General features: G+C 41.1%; 1 protein-coding gene across 1 annotated transcript; it reads left to right on the top strand.

The window, feature by feature from the left end:
* Positions 1–421: 421 nt before the first annotated feature.
* LOC139633529 (gonadotropin-releasing hormone II receptor-like) lies at positions 422–16498 on the top strand. The gene is made up of 4 exons (XM_071499236.1): positions 422–580; positions 7197–7737; positions 9343–9544; positions 13298–16498. Exons 2-4 carry the CDS (start codon positions 7198–7200, stop codon positions 13711–13713), a joined length of 1158 nt encoding a protein of 385 aa, XP_071355337.1. The 5' UTR covers positions 422–580; position 7197; the 3' UTR covers positions 13714–16498.
* The last annotated feature ends 2205 nt before the right edge of the window (positions 16499–18703 follow it).

Raw genomic sequence — 18703 nt, 5'->3', positions numbered from 1 at the left:
TTAACTTGAATACTCACATAGAAATGAAGGTAACATCACACTGTATCTGTCTGTGGAACCAGCTCATCTCTCTGTCCCTCATCATCACAGGTGGCCCTATCATGTTGGATGCTGCTAATATTAAACTGAACTTCAGTGGTGCTGCTGCTGGCTGTGCTGCTGAACATTTCAGTTAATTTGCGACATTTAGTGGCTTCACTCTCTGAATGTCGCATTTTTTTCCCCGCGCCTTCTCAACCCCACCCTTTTCTTTCCGTTTTTTACCCGCGTTATCCATATTGTTTCTATGGTCAATATGCTTGAACGTCTTTGCTGCTGCTACTCCACTTCTTCTTCTCCTTCTCCTTAATTGGCGGGCACGGCCGGGCCGCTGGCATCCAACTTAAAGGTGCACTGCTGCCACCTACCGTACTGGAGTGTGAAACAGTCGATTAGCAGGGGGAAAAAACAGGTGATGACTGCGTGGTGGGTGGTCGGCCGGCGGCCGTCCTGGAGTACCGGCCGTTCTGTGATTCTCCAGATCACACAGATGGCCAGTCCGCCCCTGGTGAGGTGTGAGCAGGTAGAGAGAATCACGAAGGTAAGGTTTGGCAGTGAAAACTGATTTGAATGAAGATCTGGTTCTGGTAGAGCCGTTCTTTGATACCTCTCTCCCCAGCTCTGTGCAAAGAGCCACCGATGCACTGGAAATTCCCCAGGATGTCTCTCTGTCAGGAGGTGGTTACCGCTGCAACATCCCGCGCGTCACCCGCTTTAATCATCCAATCGGCATTGATCGTAGTGGCTCCTTGTTCATGTGGAATAGGTTCACTATAAGTGACGAACATGCGCGTGCAGGCCAGGCTGATGGCGCGATCTGATGGATGCGATTAAAACCGTCACATTGATCCGGCTGAAGCTTTAACTCGTCAGGTAGTGAAAGGTGGCGGAGGACAGAGACCAGGCTCAGTGATGCTTCAGCACGTTGGACAGCTCCGCTCAGGAACCGGGTATCTTCTGGCTTCATCGGACCACCAGTAGACAGAGGTAAGGTCAGCTGCTCGTCTTTGTGGCTCACACACTGAAGTCTAGTAATAGATGGAGTTTCGAGGGTTTAAATCAGTATTTGCGGGTGGAGGGAGAGGGCGCGTCTCCCCCCGCGTCTCCCCCGAGCATCAGAGTAATGCAGTGAAACAAAAGGATTGTTTCACTGTACTGAGTTCTTTGGTGCAACAACACAGGAGAGGTGCTGTGCCCAGTCAGCAGAGGGAACCCCTGCGTCTCCTGTAGGCCGGCCCTATCTGCATGTGGTGGATAATTACGAATTACAAACCAGATCAGATCAGTATTTGCTGTGACCCCCCTTGCCTTTAACCCAGCACCAGTTCTCCTCTCTACACCTGCACATTTCTTCAGGTGCTTGGCAGGTAGAATGTTCTAGCATCTTGGAGAACCTGCCACTCTTCCTCTCTCTCAGTGTCTCTGTCTCTTCATGTGAGCCCCAGACTGACTCCATGATGTTGAGATCAGGGCTCTGTGGGGGTCAGACTATCTGTTGAAGGACTCCTGGTTCTTCTGGTCACTGAGGATAGTTCTTTTATGACTCTGGTTGTGTGTTTGGACTTGTTCTGTTGAAGAATGAATCTGACACCTCCTGATGAGACTGATGAAAGAGAAGAATCTGCACTGAGGAGACCACTCAGTCTGACCAAACATCTGATTCCTCCCAGCTTGAAACACTAAAGACATGCTTGTCTGAAGTCCATAACTGGAGGTGCAATAACTTCCTTCCCACAAGACTGAAATGTTGTTTGTTGGTCCAACTAGATTGAGACCTGATTCAGATTGATGGCTGAACAATTTGACAGAGCCATTCAATCAAGAATTAGTTTTTGACCCTGACAGAATCTTTCGAAGCCTTACAAAGCCCTCTTTCATCCACATAACTTAATCAAAACATGCTCAATTTTGACCAGTTCAGATGCTGAAATCCTTGTTCATGCACATTACTACTGCCACTAATGCACTTATGTACTACAGTTACAACTATTTAACTCTTGTCTGACCCCTGAGAGCAACAAAAGGACAACATTTGGTCCAAAATGCAGCTGCCAGAGTCCTCACTAGATCTAGGAAGTTTGATCACCTGTCCTGGTGTCTTTGTATTGGTTACCATTACAAGAAAGGGCTGATCTCAAAATCCTTCATCTCACTGACAAGGCTTCAAGAGGAATGGCACTATCGTTCATGACCAGTGTTCTTAGTCTGTGTGCTGCATCACGTCTTTAATGTTCTTATGGCTTGTTATACAGTGTTTCCCACAGACCAGGTAGCAATTTGTGGCGCTCCACTGACACCATTGGGGGAATGCACCAGTGATGCGCTGGTTGATTTTCCCGCGCACCGCTGGCATATGCGCGCTTGTGTGTGTGTGTGTGTGCGCGTGTGTGTGTGCGTGTGCGCGTGTGCCTGTGTCTGTGTGTGTGTGTGTGTGTGTCCGTGTGTGTCCGAGAATAACAGAGAAAGAGCGCTATGCGGAGATGAATGAACGGAACGATATTACGTTGAGAGCGTAGACGAGAGGGAAAACAACAACGGAAAAAAAAAACAAAAAAACAGAATCATTCTGTGGCGGTGCGCCACAGGATGGTCTATGTATGGGAAACACTATTATATACTATTCACATATTTAACAAGAAAGAGCCTTTACCCATTGAGCTTCTCTTGTTCAGAATAAAATTCCACTGCACATTTGGCTGAAAACTCATCCTTTCTGTATGTGCTGTGGCCTCTGCTGGTTTCACTGGCTGAAATATCATCAACTGATTTCTTCCTTCACAAATAGTTACTCCAGTAACTACTACAGTACATTAGGTGATAATGTAGTAATTACTACTGACTAATACTTAAGAACAATTTCTTATTTACAATAACGGACTGGTAAATGACAGAAAACACTTGTAGGGAAGAAGGAGAAGCACAAACAAACAAAAACAGAAGATCAGGAGTCAAAGAAAACTAAACAGAATTTCAAATTAATCAGATCAAATAGGAGTAAAACATTTACAAGTATCATTAAGTAATCATTAGCAGCAGCAGCAGCCTTGAATGACAGTAGGCCTCAGGAAGTGTTGGATTTAAGGGCCTTTACTCTGATGTAAGATGACCATGTATTGCTTGCCTCCAAGGGTGGCTGCAATCATGGACTGACTTATGAGTATAAACCACTGTCTGTTACGACAAGAATGCAGAGGTCATCTGACCAGAGAATACAGAAGACAGTGATGTATGTTGAAGGGGCATTTGAAGCAAACCCAATAGCAGAATGACTAAGAATTGTGTCAAGTGTTCCTTTACAAACCCAAGTGGTGAAGGCGTCTGTCAGTGTGTACCCAGGACTAAACAGGCCACAACAAGTTTTGTGCCCACCTCTATTAGACTCATTAACACCTGAGTTAACCTCTGCTGGTCTTATATATATATATATATATATATATATATATATATATATATATATATTTATATTATATATATATTATTTATATTTTATTTAGTTATGTACTCTTTAAACACATTTATGTCTTATTTTCAGGGACATTTTATCTTTTAAGCCACACTTGTATGTGGTGTCATATATGTGTTGTGTTGTGGTGTGCTCTTATGTATGTACACTGTCAGAATTTTTTGTGTAAATTTACAGTAATTTACTAGCAGCAGCTTTGCCCATAAGGTACTGTATTTTTTACAGTTTCTTAGTGTATTTTAGAATTACAGTAAATCACTGGAATACATGTACAGTTATTTACTGTATTCTTGTAAATTTACAACACAATACTGTCTACAGTTTTGTCAGTAAATTACCGTAAATTTACAGTATGTTACTGTGGTACAATTACTACTACTACCACTATACTACTACTAATACTAATGATAATAACAATTATAATAAACAAATTAATGAAAAGGGGAAAAAAAACTCATGATGCAGTTCATTTTAAAATATTTATTGAAATAAAACATTTTTTATTCAAATAGCAGTACAATATTAAGTGAGTGTGTGTGTGCATGTGTGTATAAAAGATCAAACAAAGTCCCACTTAAAGTCACTGAGCTTCATGATGAGTGTAAACATGCAGGTTCACTGATGTTGTCTTCTCTTTGACCATGTTCCTGCTCTTCTTGGTCTGCACCTTCTCATGTCTTTGCTTTTGTGCCACAGAGGATTATATCAGTGCAGATTCTGAAAAACAATGTAGAACAAAATAAATATCCCTCTTGAAATATCATATCATTAAAAACATTTTTTGAGTTCTTCATACATGGGATGAAAATGTAAACACCATAAGGATCCTTTTGTCACAGTTTCTACATGGACAAGAAACTGTCAGAGCTTCTGTAATGTGTGTCTTTTACATGTCAAATTTTAAAGAAAAATCCACATGACACAACAGTGTGTCATTAACAATGCATCTGTGGAACAGCTTGGCACCAACAACAAAACAGAGCGTGGTTCTAGAAATGTCTGAATAAAGTCTTGTATGACTCTTTCTGCCAACTGGAAAACAAAGCATGAGGTTAGACCTACTGCCTTACTACATTAGTTCAGTTAAATTATCTTTCAGCAAAGATATACACTCATTCTGAGTTTGATGCCTGCACCACATTGTACAGTCTCATTCATGAAACTGTTGTGAGAGTACAGACCCAGCACCCTGATGCATTCATCACAATATCAAGTGATTTTAATCATGTTACCCTCCCCTCTCACCTGTCTGGCTTTGCTCAGTATGTTGACTGTCCCACAAGAGAAAATAAGGCATTTGATCTGTTGTGTGCAAACATCATGGAGGCTCACACTTCTTCAGCTCTACTACCACAGATCAGACCATAATCTGGTCTTTCTTCAGCCTTCCTACAAGCCCTGTGTACTGAGGCAGGCTGCAACCGCCCACTCATTCATGACCTGGAGCAAACAGCAAGGACACTGATCTTGATAGAATGGTTGACTGCACCACAGATTACATTAAGTTCTGTATGGACACTGTGATACCAACAAGAGCTGTACGCTGCTTCAACAACAAACAAGATAGATAGACTAGTGGCCCTCACGTCACACATCATCAAAGACCCTGGAGTGGCTGCTTCTTCATCATCTGAGGCCACAGGTTGAGGTCGTAACTGTGTCTCAGGGACAGTGGTAAGCAGCACTGGGGCTCCACAGGGGACTGTTCTTGCTCTGGTCCTTTTCACCCTGTATACAGCAGACTTAAAATACAACTCTGAGTCTCCACATCCAGAAATACTCAGATGACACAGCTGTTGTGGCATGTAACAGGAATGGGCAGGAAGGATGATTGAACCCATGGCATCATCTATACAAGACAATACAAATATTAAAGGATTGAAGACTAATAACAATGAACATAAAATATCTCTATATGCAGATGACATAATCTTATATTTAACAGAGCCAGAAATTTCAATATTACATTTATACAGTACAATTGAGCAATTCGGCAGATACTCATGACATAAGATACATTTTAACAAATCCAATGCATGGCCCTTGCATACAATGCCAACAGAAGAAATGTACAACACTTGTCCTTTTTACGGGACACCAGGGGGGTTTCAATACTTAAAAATATATTTTACACTACTGTTAGATAATTTATTTGAAGAGAGCTATACTCCTCTCATAGATAAGATCTAAATGGTCCATTATACCATTATCTTTGTTAGGAAGAGTAACTGTTTTAAGAATGAAGATTGAATTTTCTTTTACAAATATTACCGTGTTATCTATCTGTTGCGTTTTGTAAAATCTTTGGACAAACATATTTCAAAAATACATCTGGTGTAATAAAATAGCAAGGATTAGCTTAACATAATGAAGTCAGAGCCCATGGTCTTCCCAACTTCCACTATTACTTCTAGTCAGCCCAGTTAAGAAATTTAGCATAATGATTGTTGAAGAGACAAGACTCACTGTGGTTTCAGATGGAAGGCAATCTTTTAGATTCCTTCTCTTCTATTTTTAAAGCACTAAAAACATGGAGCATTTTCACAGTTTTTAACATATTCTAAGCCAGAGGGATTGTGTTACTTTATAAGAAATGTTTACAGCTCAGAAATAGTGAAATTGATTTTTTTTAGAAAAATTGTATAAGAACAAATTGATTTCCATTATGAGATCACAGAAGAAGGAACATTACAATAAATTGTTAGAGGATAGTAAAAATAACATTCAAAGTAATCATATCATTTGAGACAGATGTTATAAATCTTTTACTTTTTGAATAGCTCTGAAGTGGATAATTTGAAAAGCATTGTTGATGATTTCAATGATTATTTTGTGGGTGTTGGCCAGAAAGATTGTGGTACCTAAGGGCAATATCAGCTCTATGTTCCTATGTTGGGTAAATGAAACTGATATAATTGAAACTGTAAGAAAATTTAAAAACAAAAGATCAACTAATTACATTGACATAGTAATCATTAAAGAAGTAATTGACTCTATTGTAGGTCCACTGACCTGTATGTAATCAGTCCTTTCAAAACAGAGTCTTTCCTAACAGTATGAAATTGGAAAAAGTTGGGGTTGTATTATATTTAAAAATGGTGATAAAATGCACTACATGGATAACTGGCATCATTTTTCATCAGTTTTCAAAATTTTTGTTGTTGTTTGTTGTTTCTGAAACAACTGAATCTTTTCATCTGTAAATATAAATTATTGAGTGAACACCAGTATGGATTCTTCTCTTCTTTTTTTTCTTGAATTTTAAATTGTATGTATAAAACACAAGAACAACAAGGATACAGATACATGAAAATACATGAAAAAATAAAAGCTAATGAAGACAATGAACTACTTCTGAAAAGAACTGAACTGAGCTGGTTACTGATATTATATTGATATTATATTTTTTTTAAAGTTCATGAAAGAAAAAGTGACAGTGCATTAACCTTTGAAGAAAGGCTCATTTAATGTCTATTTGCTGCATGGTTTGTTTTGATCTATTTTCATATCATAATCAACAAACTATCGAATTTGCTCAGGAGTGGCAAGACATCTGAAGAAACATCTGTATTTGTCCTCCAGATTAACCATATTTTCCTACTTGAAACAGCAACAGAATAAGGAAAGGTCTACAGCACTGTGCCAGACCATCATCTGAACAGGTGTTTTAATCAGCTGTTTCTCTGTGTCACAGGATGACAGGAAACCTGTCTCTATGGATGTCCACACCTGCTGGTTCTTCACACAACATCTCTGTCTTCTTCCTGCTCAACTCCTCTGCTCCAACCTCCCCTCCACCCTGGGAGGCCCCATCCTTCACTGTTGCGGCCCGCTGCCGTGTAGCAGCCACCCTGGTGCTGTTTGTCTTTGCTGCCATTAGTAACCTGTCAGTCCTCATCAGTGTGTGCTGGGGGCGGGGTTATCGCCTGGCAGCACATCTCCGCCCCCTCATTACCAGCTTGGCATCAGCTGATCTGGTGATGACGTTTGTGGTGATGCCGCTGGATGCCATCTGGAACATTACAGTGCAGTGGTATGCAGGGGATCTCATGTGTAAGCTGTTGTGTTTCTTCAAGCTCTTTGCCATGCACTCAGCTGCGTTCATACTGGTGGTGGTGAGTCTGGACCGCTACAAGGCCATCCTTCATCCTCTGGACTCTCTCGATGCTGGCCTTAGGAACAGACGCATGCTGCTCGTGGCCTGGACTCTGAGTGTGCTGCTGGCCTCTCCACAGGTACAGTAGATTCTGGCCTTTAAGTCTCATCACACATTGTCAACATTAGACTGTTTGTAGCTACACTAACATTATAGATTCTAGATTAGACAATGATTGTGTGTGGACTCTCAGACAGTACAGCAGAGTACACCGTGTATGACCTTAACTGGAGTTAACTAGTTAACTAGATGCTGTAACAGTCAGAGTGTTGAACGCTGACATGTGACAGCTTTTTTCTGCACAGAGACATTTTCCATTTAGTGCAACTCATTCCCTGACATTATATTTACAGTCATATGAGTAGAAAATTAGACTTGTTTTTTTGAAAATAAAATAATCACAGAACTATAAAATACTAACCCTGATCCAGGACCATCTTCCAGACATCAGACACTTTAGTCTCTGTAAAATTATTAAAAAAAAAAAAAAAAACCCGAACAGCACACAGCCACAATACACCTGTCTACATCATCATGTTCATGATTGATCATTAGACAATGATGGAACTTTTTCTCTTTAACAAGTTCATCATCTTATGACAAGAAGTTTTTTGTAACATGATTCTGAGGTTTTGTAAAATTTTCATGATGATGATGATGATGATGATGATGATGATGATGATGATGATGATGATGATGATGATGATGAGATAAGGTGAGATATTGTTATGATGTGAAAAGTTTCAGAATTATTTGGTATCTTATATTATATAATATGCCTCAATAGTATGAAAATATTGGTTATAGTGTAAAGGATCTGGAAAAACAAGAAACTAAGCAAATATCTTTTGTGATGTGGCATCTTCAGAATCAGAATCAGAATCAGAATCAGTTTTATTGCCAAGTATATTTTCACATACAAGGAATTTTTTCTGGTGATTGGTGCAATTGATCAGCAACAGTGGGGCTCTCTAGCCTTGTTGATGAGGCTAATAGCAGATGGGAAGAAGCTATATCTTCAGATAAAAGGAAATGCATGTGAATTATTCACTGAATAAATACGAACATTACTCCACCAATTCAATTAGCACATAGAGGATCAAACAAATAAATATCCAATATGTCAGACTCGTTGATGTTTTTAATAGTCTGGAGGAATGAGTTATATCAGACAATGACACACACATTATTTGTCATTAGGGAAAATTCAGTGTTGGTTTGGATCTGCACATGTTGACAATAAGAAGCATTAATATTGTTGTTTTTGATGAGATATTGTCTCCTGTCAGTTTCATTCTTCTTCACATTACACCTGTACAGAACCTTTATTCACAGCCTTCTAACTTTGTCCCTTCTCTCACTAACTGTATATTCACCAGCTCAGGTGTGACCACTGTTGTTAATTCAAAAAAAACCAACACCTTCATCACCTTTTAAATCTGCCTCAAACAGTCAATGACAAGTGATTATCTTCATGTTTTTGACAATTACAACTCATTATCCGAGGTGCTATAAATTATTTTAAATGCACGACATGGAGTCGAAGAACCTGCAGCACTGTGTGGTTCTTTGTGTAGTTTGTTTATGAACAAATATTTGTTTGTTGAAAAAATACAAACTACACATGTGTTTTTCTGTGATTACATTCATTCATTGCTCATGTCTTTACACTGTTCATCCTCAGCTGTTCATCTTTCGGGCCATTAAGGCTGATGGAGTGGACTTCACTCAGTGTGTGACTCATGGAAGTTTCCAGCATCGCTGGCATGAGACGGCATACAACATGTTTCACTTTGTGACGCTGTATGTCTTCCCTCTGCTGGTGATGACTTTCTGCTACACCTGCATCCTCACCAAGATCAATGGGCAGATGCCCAAGAGCAAAGGTGTGTGACCTTTTGGGGGGGGGGGGGGGGGGGGGGGGGGTCTTAATGAATATCAACACTCAGCACAAAATTGATTTAAAGAATTCTAGTTTATTACCACTTGGGTGTTACTTTTGCACTTCAGCTACTGTTAACAGTCATTAAGGAAATAGATCTGGGAACACAGAGACATCATTAAAATATGTTCAAAGGTAAAGATATGTGCAATCAAATGATCAGAGAGGTTGGAAACAAACCTCCAGGTGAGACAAACTTCTTCAGAAGAGACAACCTGTCATGTACAGTGCATCCGGAAAGTATTCACAGCGCTTCCCTTTTTCCAAATTTTGTTATATTACAGCCTTATTCCAAAATGGATTAAATTAATTACAATAATTTTTTTTGATAATTTTTACCTCAAAAGTCTACACACAACACCCCATAATGACAAAGTAAAAAAAAGTTTGCTTGAAAGTTTTGCAAATTTATTAAAAAAATATAACATGTACATAAGTATTCAAAGCCTTTGCTCAATACTTTGGTGAAGCACCTTTGGCAGCAATTACAGCCTCAAGTCTTTTTGAGTATGATGCTACAAGCTTGGCACACCTATTTTTGGGCAGTTTCTCCCATTCTTCTTTGCAGAACCTCTCAAGCTCCATCAGGTTGGATGGGGAGCGTCAGTGCACAGCTATTTTCAGCTCTCTCCAGAGATGTTCAATTGGGTTCAAGTCTGGGCTCTGGCTGAGCCGCTCAAGGACATTCACAGAGTTGTCCCGAAGCCACTCCTTTGTTATCTTGGCTGTGTGCTTAGGGTCGTTGTCCTGTTGGAAGATGAACCTTCGCCTCAGTCCGAGGTCCAGAGCGCTCTGGAGCAGGTTATCAAGGATGTCTCTGTACATTGCTGCATTCATCTTTCCCTCGACCCCGACTAGTCTCCCAGTTCCTGCTCCCGAAAAACATCCCCACAGCATAATGCTACTACCACCATGCTTCACTGTAGGGATGGTATTGGCCAAATGATGAGCGGTGCCTGGTTTCCTCAGGCCAAAGAGTTCAATCTTTGTTTCATCAGACCAGAGAATTTTGTTTCACATGGTCTGAGAGTCCTTCAGGTGCCTTTTGGCGAACTAAAGGTGGGCTGTCATGTGCCTTTTATTGAGGAGTGGCTGTCGTCTGGCCACTCTACCATACAGGCCTGGTGGAGTGCTGCAGAAATGGTTGTCGTTCTGGAAGGTTCTCCTCTCTCCACAGAGCAACGCTGGAGCACTGTCAGAGTGACCATCAGGTTCTTGGTCACCTCCCTGACTAAGGCCCTTCTCCCCCCGATTGCTCAGATTGGCTGGGCAGCCAGCTCCAGGAAGAGTCCTGGTGGTTCCAAACTTCTTCCATGTATGGATGATGGAGGCCACTGTGCTCATTGGGACCTTCAATGCTGCAGAAATTTTTCTGTACCCTTCCCCAGATCTGTGCCTCGATACAATCCTGTCTCGGAGGTCTAAAGACAATTCCTTGTACTTCATAGCTTGGTTTGTGCTCTGACATGCACCGTCAACTTGGGACCTTATATAGACAGGTGTGTGCCTGTCCAATCAACTGAATTTACCACAGGTGGACTCAAGTTGTAGAAACAGCTAGAGGATGGTCAGTGGGAACAGGATGCACCTGAACTCAATTTTGAGTGTCATGGCAAAGGTTGTGAATACTTGTGTACATGTGATTTTTTTTTTTTTTTTTTTTTTTTTTTTTTTTTTTAATATATATTTGCAAAAATTTCAAGCAAACTTTTTCACTTTGTCATTATGGGGTATTGTGTGTAGAATTTTGAGGTAAAAAATGAATTTAATCCATTTTGGAATAAGGCTGTAACATAACAAAATATGCAAAAAGTGAAGCACTGTGAATACTTTCCGGATGCACTGTAAACGTTCTTCCTGTTCAGTGAGGGATTATTACTGACTGATGTGCTGACTGTAGCTGTTGATAAACTGGAGTGAAATAAAGACAGGATGTATTAAAGTCACTCTGAAGAATAAATAAGGTAATTAATAACTGACTTCAAACATTTAGTACTATTTCTAGAAATTCAAAGCTTGATTTTCTTTAAGTTCTGTGACAGAGTGCAACAGTAATGAGTCCTAAAATCCTAAAACCTGGACATTAATCAGCATGTCCTCACTTCCTGTTCCCTGGTCCTGAGTCTCTGGTTGTTTGAATGTGTTTCTAGTTGATGACTGAAATCAGGTCTGTGTTTAACACCAGCTCAAGACATTTTAAGGTTTTATTCTCTGACATCAAATCCGTCAGTAAATCCCCCAGTCCTGATTTTTTGAAGCTTTTCCGTCTGCTAAAAAAGGCCAGTTGCTAATAAGTGTTTAAATGAGACTACAGAGGTTGTCGGGGACGTTAAACGTCATCAGTCCAACATGAAAACCGATCTCCTCACCAAGTCCACCTTTACAGCCTTGTTGTGTTTCCACTCCCTCTTACAAACTTTTACTAACTTTGTCAGAGGAAAGGCTTTTGTAGAAGAGCTCAGTCCTAAATCAAACTACAAGCTGTAGGTTAGTGGTGGTGACGGTGAAGTCATGTGACTGTGGTGTAGTTGGTTTATAGCCTAACATTAGCTTTTTACTGCTGATGATTGTATTTAGGCTTTAAACATCATAAAGTGGTGTCATTAGTGAAGATAATCCTGCCAAACAAAACCTGTCAGAAACTGTTGCTGATTTTCTGTAATCATCCAAAACACAACGGAGAAATTGTATGGCTGTTTGTGGAGGGACCCAGGTGATGATGACTTAAGGGCTGGACTACAGAAATATTTCATCAATGCAGGAGTCTGTTGTCTCTTGAACACACAAAACCTAAATAATCTAGTCACTCCAGAAAGTGTCACACAAACATCTTTCTTGTGGTGCTGGAACTTGAATAACTATTAACAGGTAGCTTGTCAGCTACAGCTAGAGTACAGCTACCTGCTAGCACTACCAAGTCAGACATATGCCATTGTCAGTCAAAATAGCTCTCAAAGCTTGTGAAGTCTTCCCAGCTCTGACAGAGTTCAAAGTTCACCAAAGCTGACCTCAGACCTGTCGAAGGCTTCAGCGGGTCCTTCAACAGACTGTAGAGATGTTATAAAGGGAGTAAAAAGGAAAATAGGATGTGGCTGATGACTTAATTGGGGATACTTTGTGCCCAGTGGTGGAAATACCTGAACTGTACACTGTGGACCCAGCACCATAGTGTTGGTCTCAGCTTCAGATAGTGACACATCTGGATGGTGCTCGTGTTGCTTGACCTATCAGACTTTAATGATGTCAAAGATTTCAGCTGATAACTTGGTGAGAACTATATTATGACTGACAGAAATGATGGACAGAACAATAAATATAATGTAGTATAAACTGGAATAATCCTGTAAAGCTCTGTCTTTACATTACACCTCTGCAGAATAATGTTTGAACCACAGCAAAAATGATGGAGGAAACTTCGGTGGCTGCCAGTTATTTATTCATATTTGTCATTGTTGAACTCTCCAGTTTGTGTGATACTGAGCCTGTACTGTTGATTTTAAACAAGTGTGTCGAAGATGTTAGAACTAATGCATGGGCTCTTTTCTCTTACCATGGAACAGTTGTGCCTAGACAAGCTCTTCAGTATTGTCAGCAGTGATGTTGTTAAATGTATAAAACAGCACATTTAAGCTCTAGCTCCAAAGTGAGTATGATTGCTTGCTCCATTTGAGTTGTTTCCCATGTTGTGTTTGTGCAGATGGAGAGCACTGTCTGAGACGCAGTGGAACAGACATGATACCCAAAGCCCGGATGAAGACTCTCAAGATGTCCATTGTGATTGTTAGCTCGTTTGTCATCTGTTGGACACCCTACTACCTCCTGGGAATCTGGTACTGGTTCCAACCAGCAATTATCCAGCACACACCTGAGTATGTACACCACATACTGTTTGTATTTGGCAACCTGAACACATGCTGTGACCCTGTCATCTATGGCTTCTACACGCCGTCTTTCCGAGCTGACCTCGCTGACGTGGTGGCATTCTGCCGCAGTGGTCATACCAACAATGCCTCGCCTCGCTCTGTGGATCATCTGTCTGGTCAAAATGCTGGTGATGCTAGGGAGATGGAGTCTGACCTGAGCTCAAACCAGCACACTGGGAATCCCAGTTAAACAGTGGTGATCTGCTCTGTTACAGTTAACCCAATGTCCTTAATCCAGGCGTCAGCTGTTTGATGCTTGGTTAATTGGTCAACAACTTTGACATTTGTTGCTCTTTACAAAAACTGCTTTGAAAGCTGTGAAACTGTGATCTGAAAGTTAGTTTATGGTAGTTGCAGCTCCTGAAGATAATTGCCTTTACGCGTTCTCTGGCTGCTTATGATGAGCTGCAAGAACCAATGTGCCGATATTCTATTAAATTACTGCATGTCAGTAAAATATCTCCATAGCTCTGTATTGAATGCAGCCATTACAGACATGAGCAGACCCCAATGTGTATGTCTGCCTGTAACCCAAAATGTGACTGTCTGCATAACAACTGCGCAAGCTCCCGATAACAAAATTGAAGAGAGGTTGTGCGAGAACACCTACACCACCAACTGGAGTGGAGTGTGGACAGACTGCTGTAGACCCCCAATTGTAGTATGAATGAAACCATGTGAACAACTGGAGAAACATCTGCAGCTGTCCGAGGATGCAGAAAGTGTAGAATAGAATAGTATATCCGTCACTTATGCACTAAGCTAACACAGACATGAAACTGAAACTGAGAGAAGTGAAAATATTCCCCCAAATGTTGAGCTTTGTGTTGCCACTACCTCCACAAGCAGACAAAGATGGATCATTTGTGTTTCCCTGCATGACTGTGAAAACCTCTATGAACAGTAGTTCGGATTGTATAGAAATAAAATATTGGAAGTAATTGGAAGTAATAACTTACTGAATGTACTGAGTTACCACTTGACCAATATTAAACTCACTGTACATTGTAATAGTCAGTAAGATATAACCTCTTGTTATGTATGCATAGATTCAGTTTGATTAACATATGTGCAATTTATATAATTCATGCACTGACGAAGCACTTTATTAGGGACACCATAGTAATACTGGGTAGAGTCTCCTTCAACAAGGTCATCAAATAAAACTTCTATATAAAACATCTGAGACCTCGCCTCTGGTTCTCTGAGCCCAGAAGCAACACATCGGTCCAACTGAACAGTTTGTTTACACATTTAATAATGTTGGACTTAAATCCCGATGAACTCGTCTTCTCCTGGTGAAGAATTCATTCTGTGTTTTTTGTGTTTTTTTATGCTCTTCTGTCTGCTGTGGTGGCTGGTTGGGTCAGGGTTAGTGCAGCCACCAAACACTAGATGCTGCCCCCTCTCACATTAGAGTGCTTTACCTGACTCTTTTCAAACTATATAGGTTTGTGGTCACACCTGGCTGAGCTGGTTAGGGTTTGTACACAGTATCTTAGTGGAGATAGAGGTCTCTCTGTTTGCATACCACCAGTCTGTATCTGAGGTGTTTAGGGAACATCAGTAAATTGTAGTATCTACCCATAGTATGTATGTGAAATGTTTAGGAGATATCTGTAAACTACAGAAAATAACCTGGGTTACACTCTTCCCCTTTTAAACTTCATGACTCTCCGCATGGAGTGAAAATCTACTCTATAGCCTTCTTCACTACGACCTTCCCAAAGCTTCAACCAAAACATGAATTGTTACTACTGTTCATCGTTTATGGGCTGTCACAGCTTTAAAACTGCCATTATCTCTATTGGAGTTTTGGACAGCAGTCTCTGCATTTAGGAGGGATTTCTTCTAAAACAATCATGATGTCACAATGAGAGCAACACTGGGTGAAAGAGGACAAATTTATCTGTGTTTCTATATATCAATAGACTATGAAGGTTGGAAATTGTGGGATTTTAAAGAGGTAGACAGAGTTTTTTGAGGAAAATTGTCAGTTAGAATGTGTGTGGTCCACTCCAACTCTCTATATTTTTACACACCCATTATAAAATCTGAAATGAGCCTAACCCTCAATTGCGATTTCAGCCATAAAATTAACTAGTACGCTCAAAAACATCTCTCCTGACCTGTCTCAAGTGTCAGTCATGTTTCTATATTAAATTATGATGTAGCAATGTGTCTCAAAAGAGGAGAGGAAGGATCATTTTCATATTGTCTCCTTTTTTGCCTGACTTGTGTCGCCATTGTTACTTGAATCATAAGGAAAAGTCATAGCACAGTATTCCTGATTTAACCACATTTTGATGCATAATTTACCTGGAATTTGTCCAAGCAGCAGTACAACACGGAAAAAGAATAATAAGAAAAAAAGTATGACGACTTATAATATGTGATGTAAATAATAAACAAATATACAGGTGATCCTAATAAAGTGCTCTGTGAATGTAACTATGTATTTAATGTGACTGTACCAGCATTATTATTCTCAAAGTGCAACCAGGTGTGAAGTATCGATCAGTATATTTGCTCAGTAAAAGTCTACTGGAAATGTCCTTGACAGTTGTGACAGGATTTCAGTCTTATGTGTTCCACTAGTGATCTGAATAGAGATATTGATGAGCTACTTGATATTTGGTGCTATGAACATTTTTAACTTCCATGATAATATCCTGTTTCAGCCAGGAGAGGGCTACTATATTTACGTTGGATCCTGTTCCACAAACCCTCTCCAGGTCATATCTCCCTCCATTGTAACAGTCACACATGTGATAAATGCTTCACTGGCTTCAGGAACATTTCCACCTGCCTTCAGATGGGCTCAGGTTTCTCTTCTGCTCAAAAAACCCTCACTTGACCCTGCTCATGTGGAGAACTATTGACCTGTCTCACTACTTCCATTCTTATCTAAGTGTATAAAATCTGCCTTACCTGACTCAGTTGGCCACCCAACTCTTGGTCCAGGCCATGGTTATCTCTCGCCTGGACTACTACAAGCTTGTCTGGCGGGCCTTCCTCTGTGCACAGTGAAACCCATACAGATGGTCCAGAACACAGCAGCCCTCCTGGTATTCAATCACTGCAAAAGGGCACATGTCACTCCACTACTCATCAACCTACACTGGCTACCCATGGCTGCCCAAATCAAATTCAAGTCACTAATGCTGCCTTCAGAGTGACTTCTGGGTCTGCGCCATCTACTTGAACTCAATCATTCAGCCTTATGCTCCTTCTCGGTCCCTACGTTCCTCCAGGGAATGTTGTCTGGCATTGCCGTCCTTGCACACAAGGCAATCTCAGTCCTGACTATTCTGGTCTGTGGTTCCCCGATGGTGAAACAAGCGCCTGAGTTCTATCAGAGCCGAAGCATCCCTCTCTATCTTCAAGAATCTCTTGAAAACGCATCCCTTTCGCGCACACCTCCTTTCCCTAAAATCTTAACATGTCTACCTAGCACTAACTGTGCACTTTTTTTGATGCCCTTCCTTATACAATCTCCTTGCACTTATTAGATAGATGTAATACTTAATACTTATATGAAGGGTTCCTACCACACTGACGCTTTACTGATCTTCACTTGTAAGTTCCTTTGGAGAAAAGTGTCTGCCAAATGAGTAAATGTAAATGTGAATGTAATCTCAGAGACTTAATTGGTGCATAGATACGGCTAAGGTGTCATCACCTTAAGGACCTGTAACCTTGATCTTCCCATATCCTGAACATGAAAGAACCATGAAAGTCTAGCTTTTAGGTTCTAGTTTTATATTGTGGGTTTAGAATCAGAATCAGAATCGGTTTTATTGCCAAGTATGTTTCCACATACAAGGAATTTGTTCTGGTGATTGGTGCAATTAGAGGTGGAGGTTCTTGGAGGTTCTTGTAAACAACAGGTTTACACAGTTTTAGTTTCTGCCTGTATGTGGGAATCAGGTGGACCATGACATGGTCAGAGTGGCCCAGTGCAGCCCGGGGGACAGCGTGATAAGCACCACTGATTGTGGTGTAACAGTGGTCCAGAGTGTTCCCCTCTCTGGTCGGGCAATTAACAAACTGTCTGTATTTGGGCAGTTCGTGGCTGAGGTTACCTTTGTTAAAGTCACCAAGGACAATAACTACGGAGTCCGGGTTGGTCCGCTCCACACACAGTATCTGCTGTGGCCTGTGGTGGGATGTAAACACCGACCAGGATGAATGAAGTGAACTCACGGGGGGAGTAGAAGGGTCTGCAGTTTATGATGAAAGTCTCCAGGTCAGGAGGACAGTGCTGCAGGATCACTGTCACGTCTCTGCACCAGCCACTGTTAGCATAAAAGCAGATTCCTCCACCTTTCGTTTTGCCGGACAGCTCTGTGTCGCGATCCGCTCTGAAGAGTTGGAAGCCGGCCAGCTTCAGCGCAGAGTCCGGAATCGATCCACACAGCCATGTCTCCGTGAAGCACAGAACGGAAGATGAAGAAAAGTCTCTGTTCTTCTGCACCAGTAGCTGAAGTTCATCCAGCTTGTTGGGCACTGAACGCACGTTGGAGAGAAATACACCTGGGAGCGGTGTGCGGAGTGCGCGTCGGCAGAGACGCGCAAGCGCAAGCCTTTGTGCTGGTGATTGGTGCAATTGATCAGCAACAGTGGGGCTCTCTAGCCTTGTTGATAAGGCTGATAGCAGACGGGAAGAAGCTGTTTTTGTGGCGAGAGGTTTTGGTCCTGAAGGACCGCAGCCTCCTGCCAGAGGAGAGTGACTCAAAGAGTTTGTGTCCAGGGTGGGAGGAGTCAGCTACAATCTTCCCTGCACGCCTCAGAGTCCTTAAGGCGTACAGGTCCTGGAGGGATGGTAGATTGCAGCCAATCACCTTCTCAGCAGAGTGGACGATAAGGTTTGGTTGTAAATTGTGGGGTAGTTTCTGGCTGATACTTGTGTAATCTGTTGTGTGATATGAATGTCATGTGACATAGGAGTTGTCATCACTTTATGGCATTTCCATTGTTCTTCTCTTTTGATTTTCAAGCTTAACACCAGTTATATCAGTGAGGTTCAAATCTTTTATAGCATTTTGGTCTCATACTGGGTCATCTCATGTTTACCCATCTGTCTTTTCTGACAATTAATTAATTAATTCAACTTCTATTTCATCCCACCAGTGGACAAAGGGAGGGTAATGGTTGTAATACATGCTGCCAAATATAAA

This window comes from Trachinotus anak, unplaced genomic scaffold (assembly GCF_046630095.1).
Source record: "Trachinotus anak isolate AG129_WGS33_773 ecotype Australia unplaced genomic scaffold, CSIRO_AGI_Tana_v1 ptg000016l, whole genome shotgun sequence".
In the NCBI taxonomy this organism is placed as follows: Eukaryota; Metazoa; Chordata; class Actinopteri; order Carangiformes; family Carangidae; genus Trachinotus; species Trachinotus anak.
This window is presented reverse-complemented; position numbering and strand designations above follow the sequence as displayed.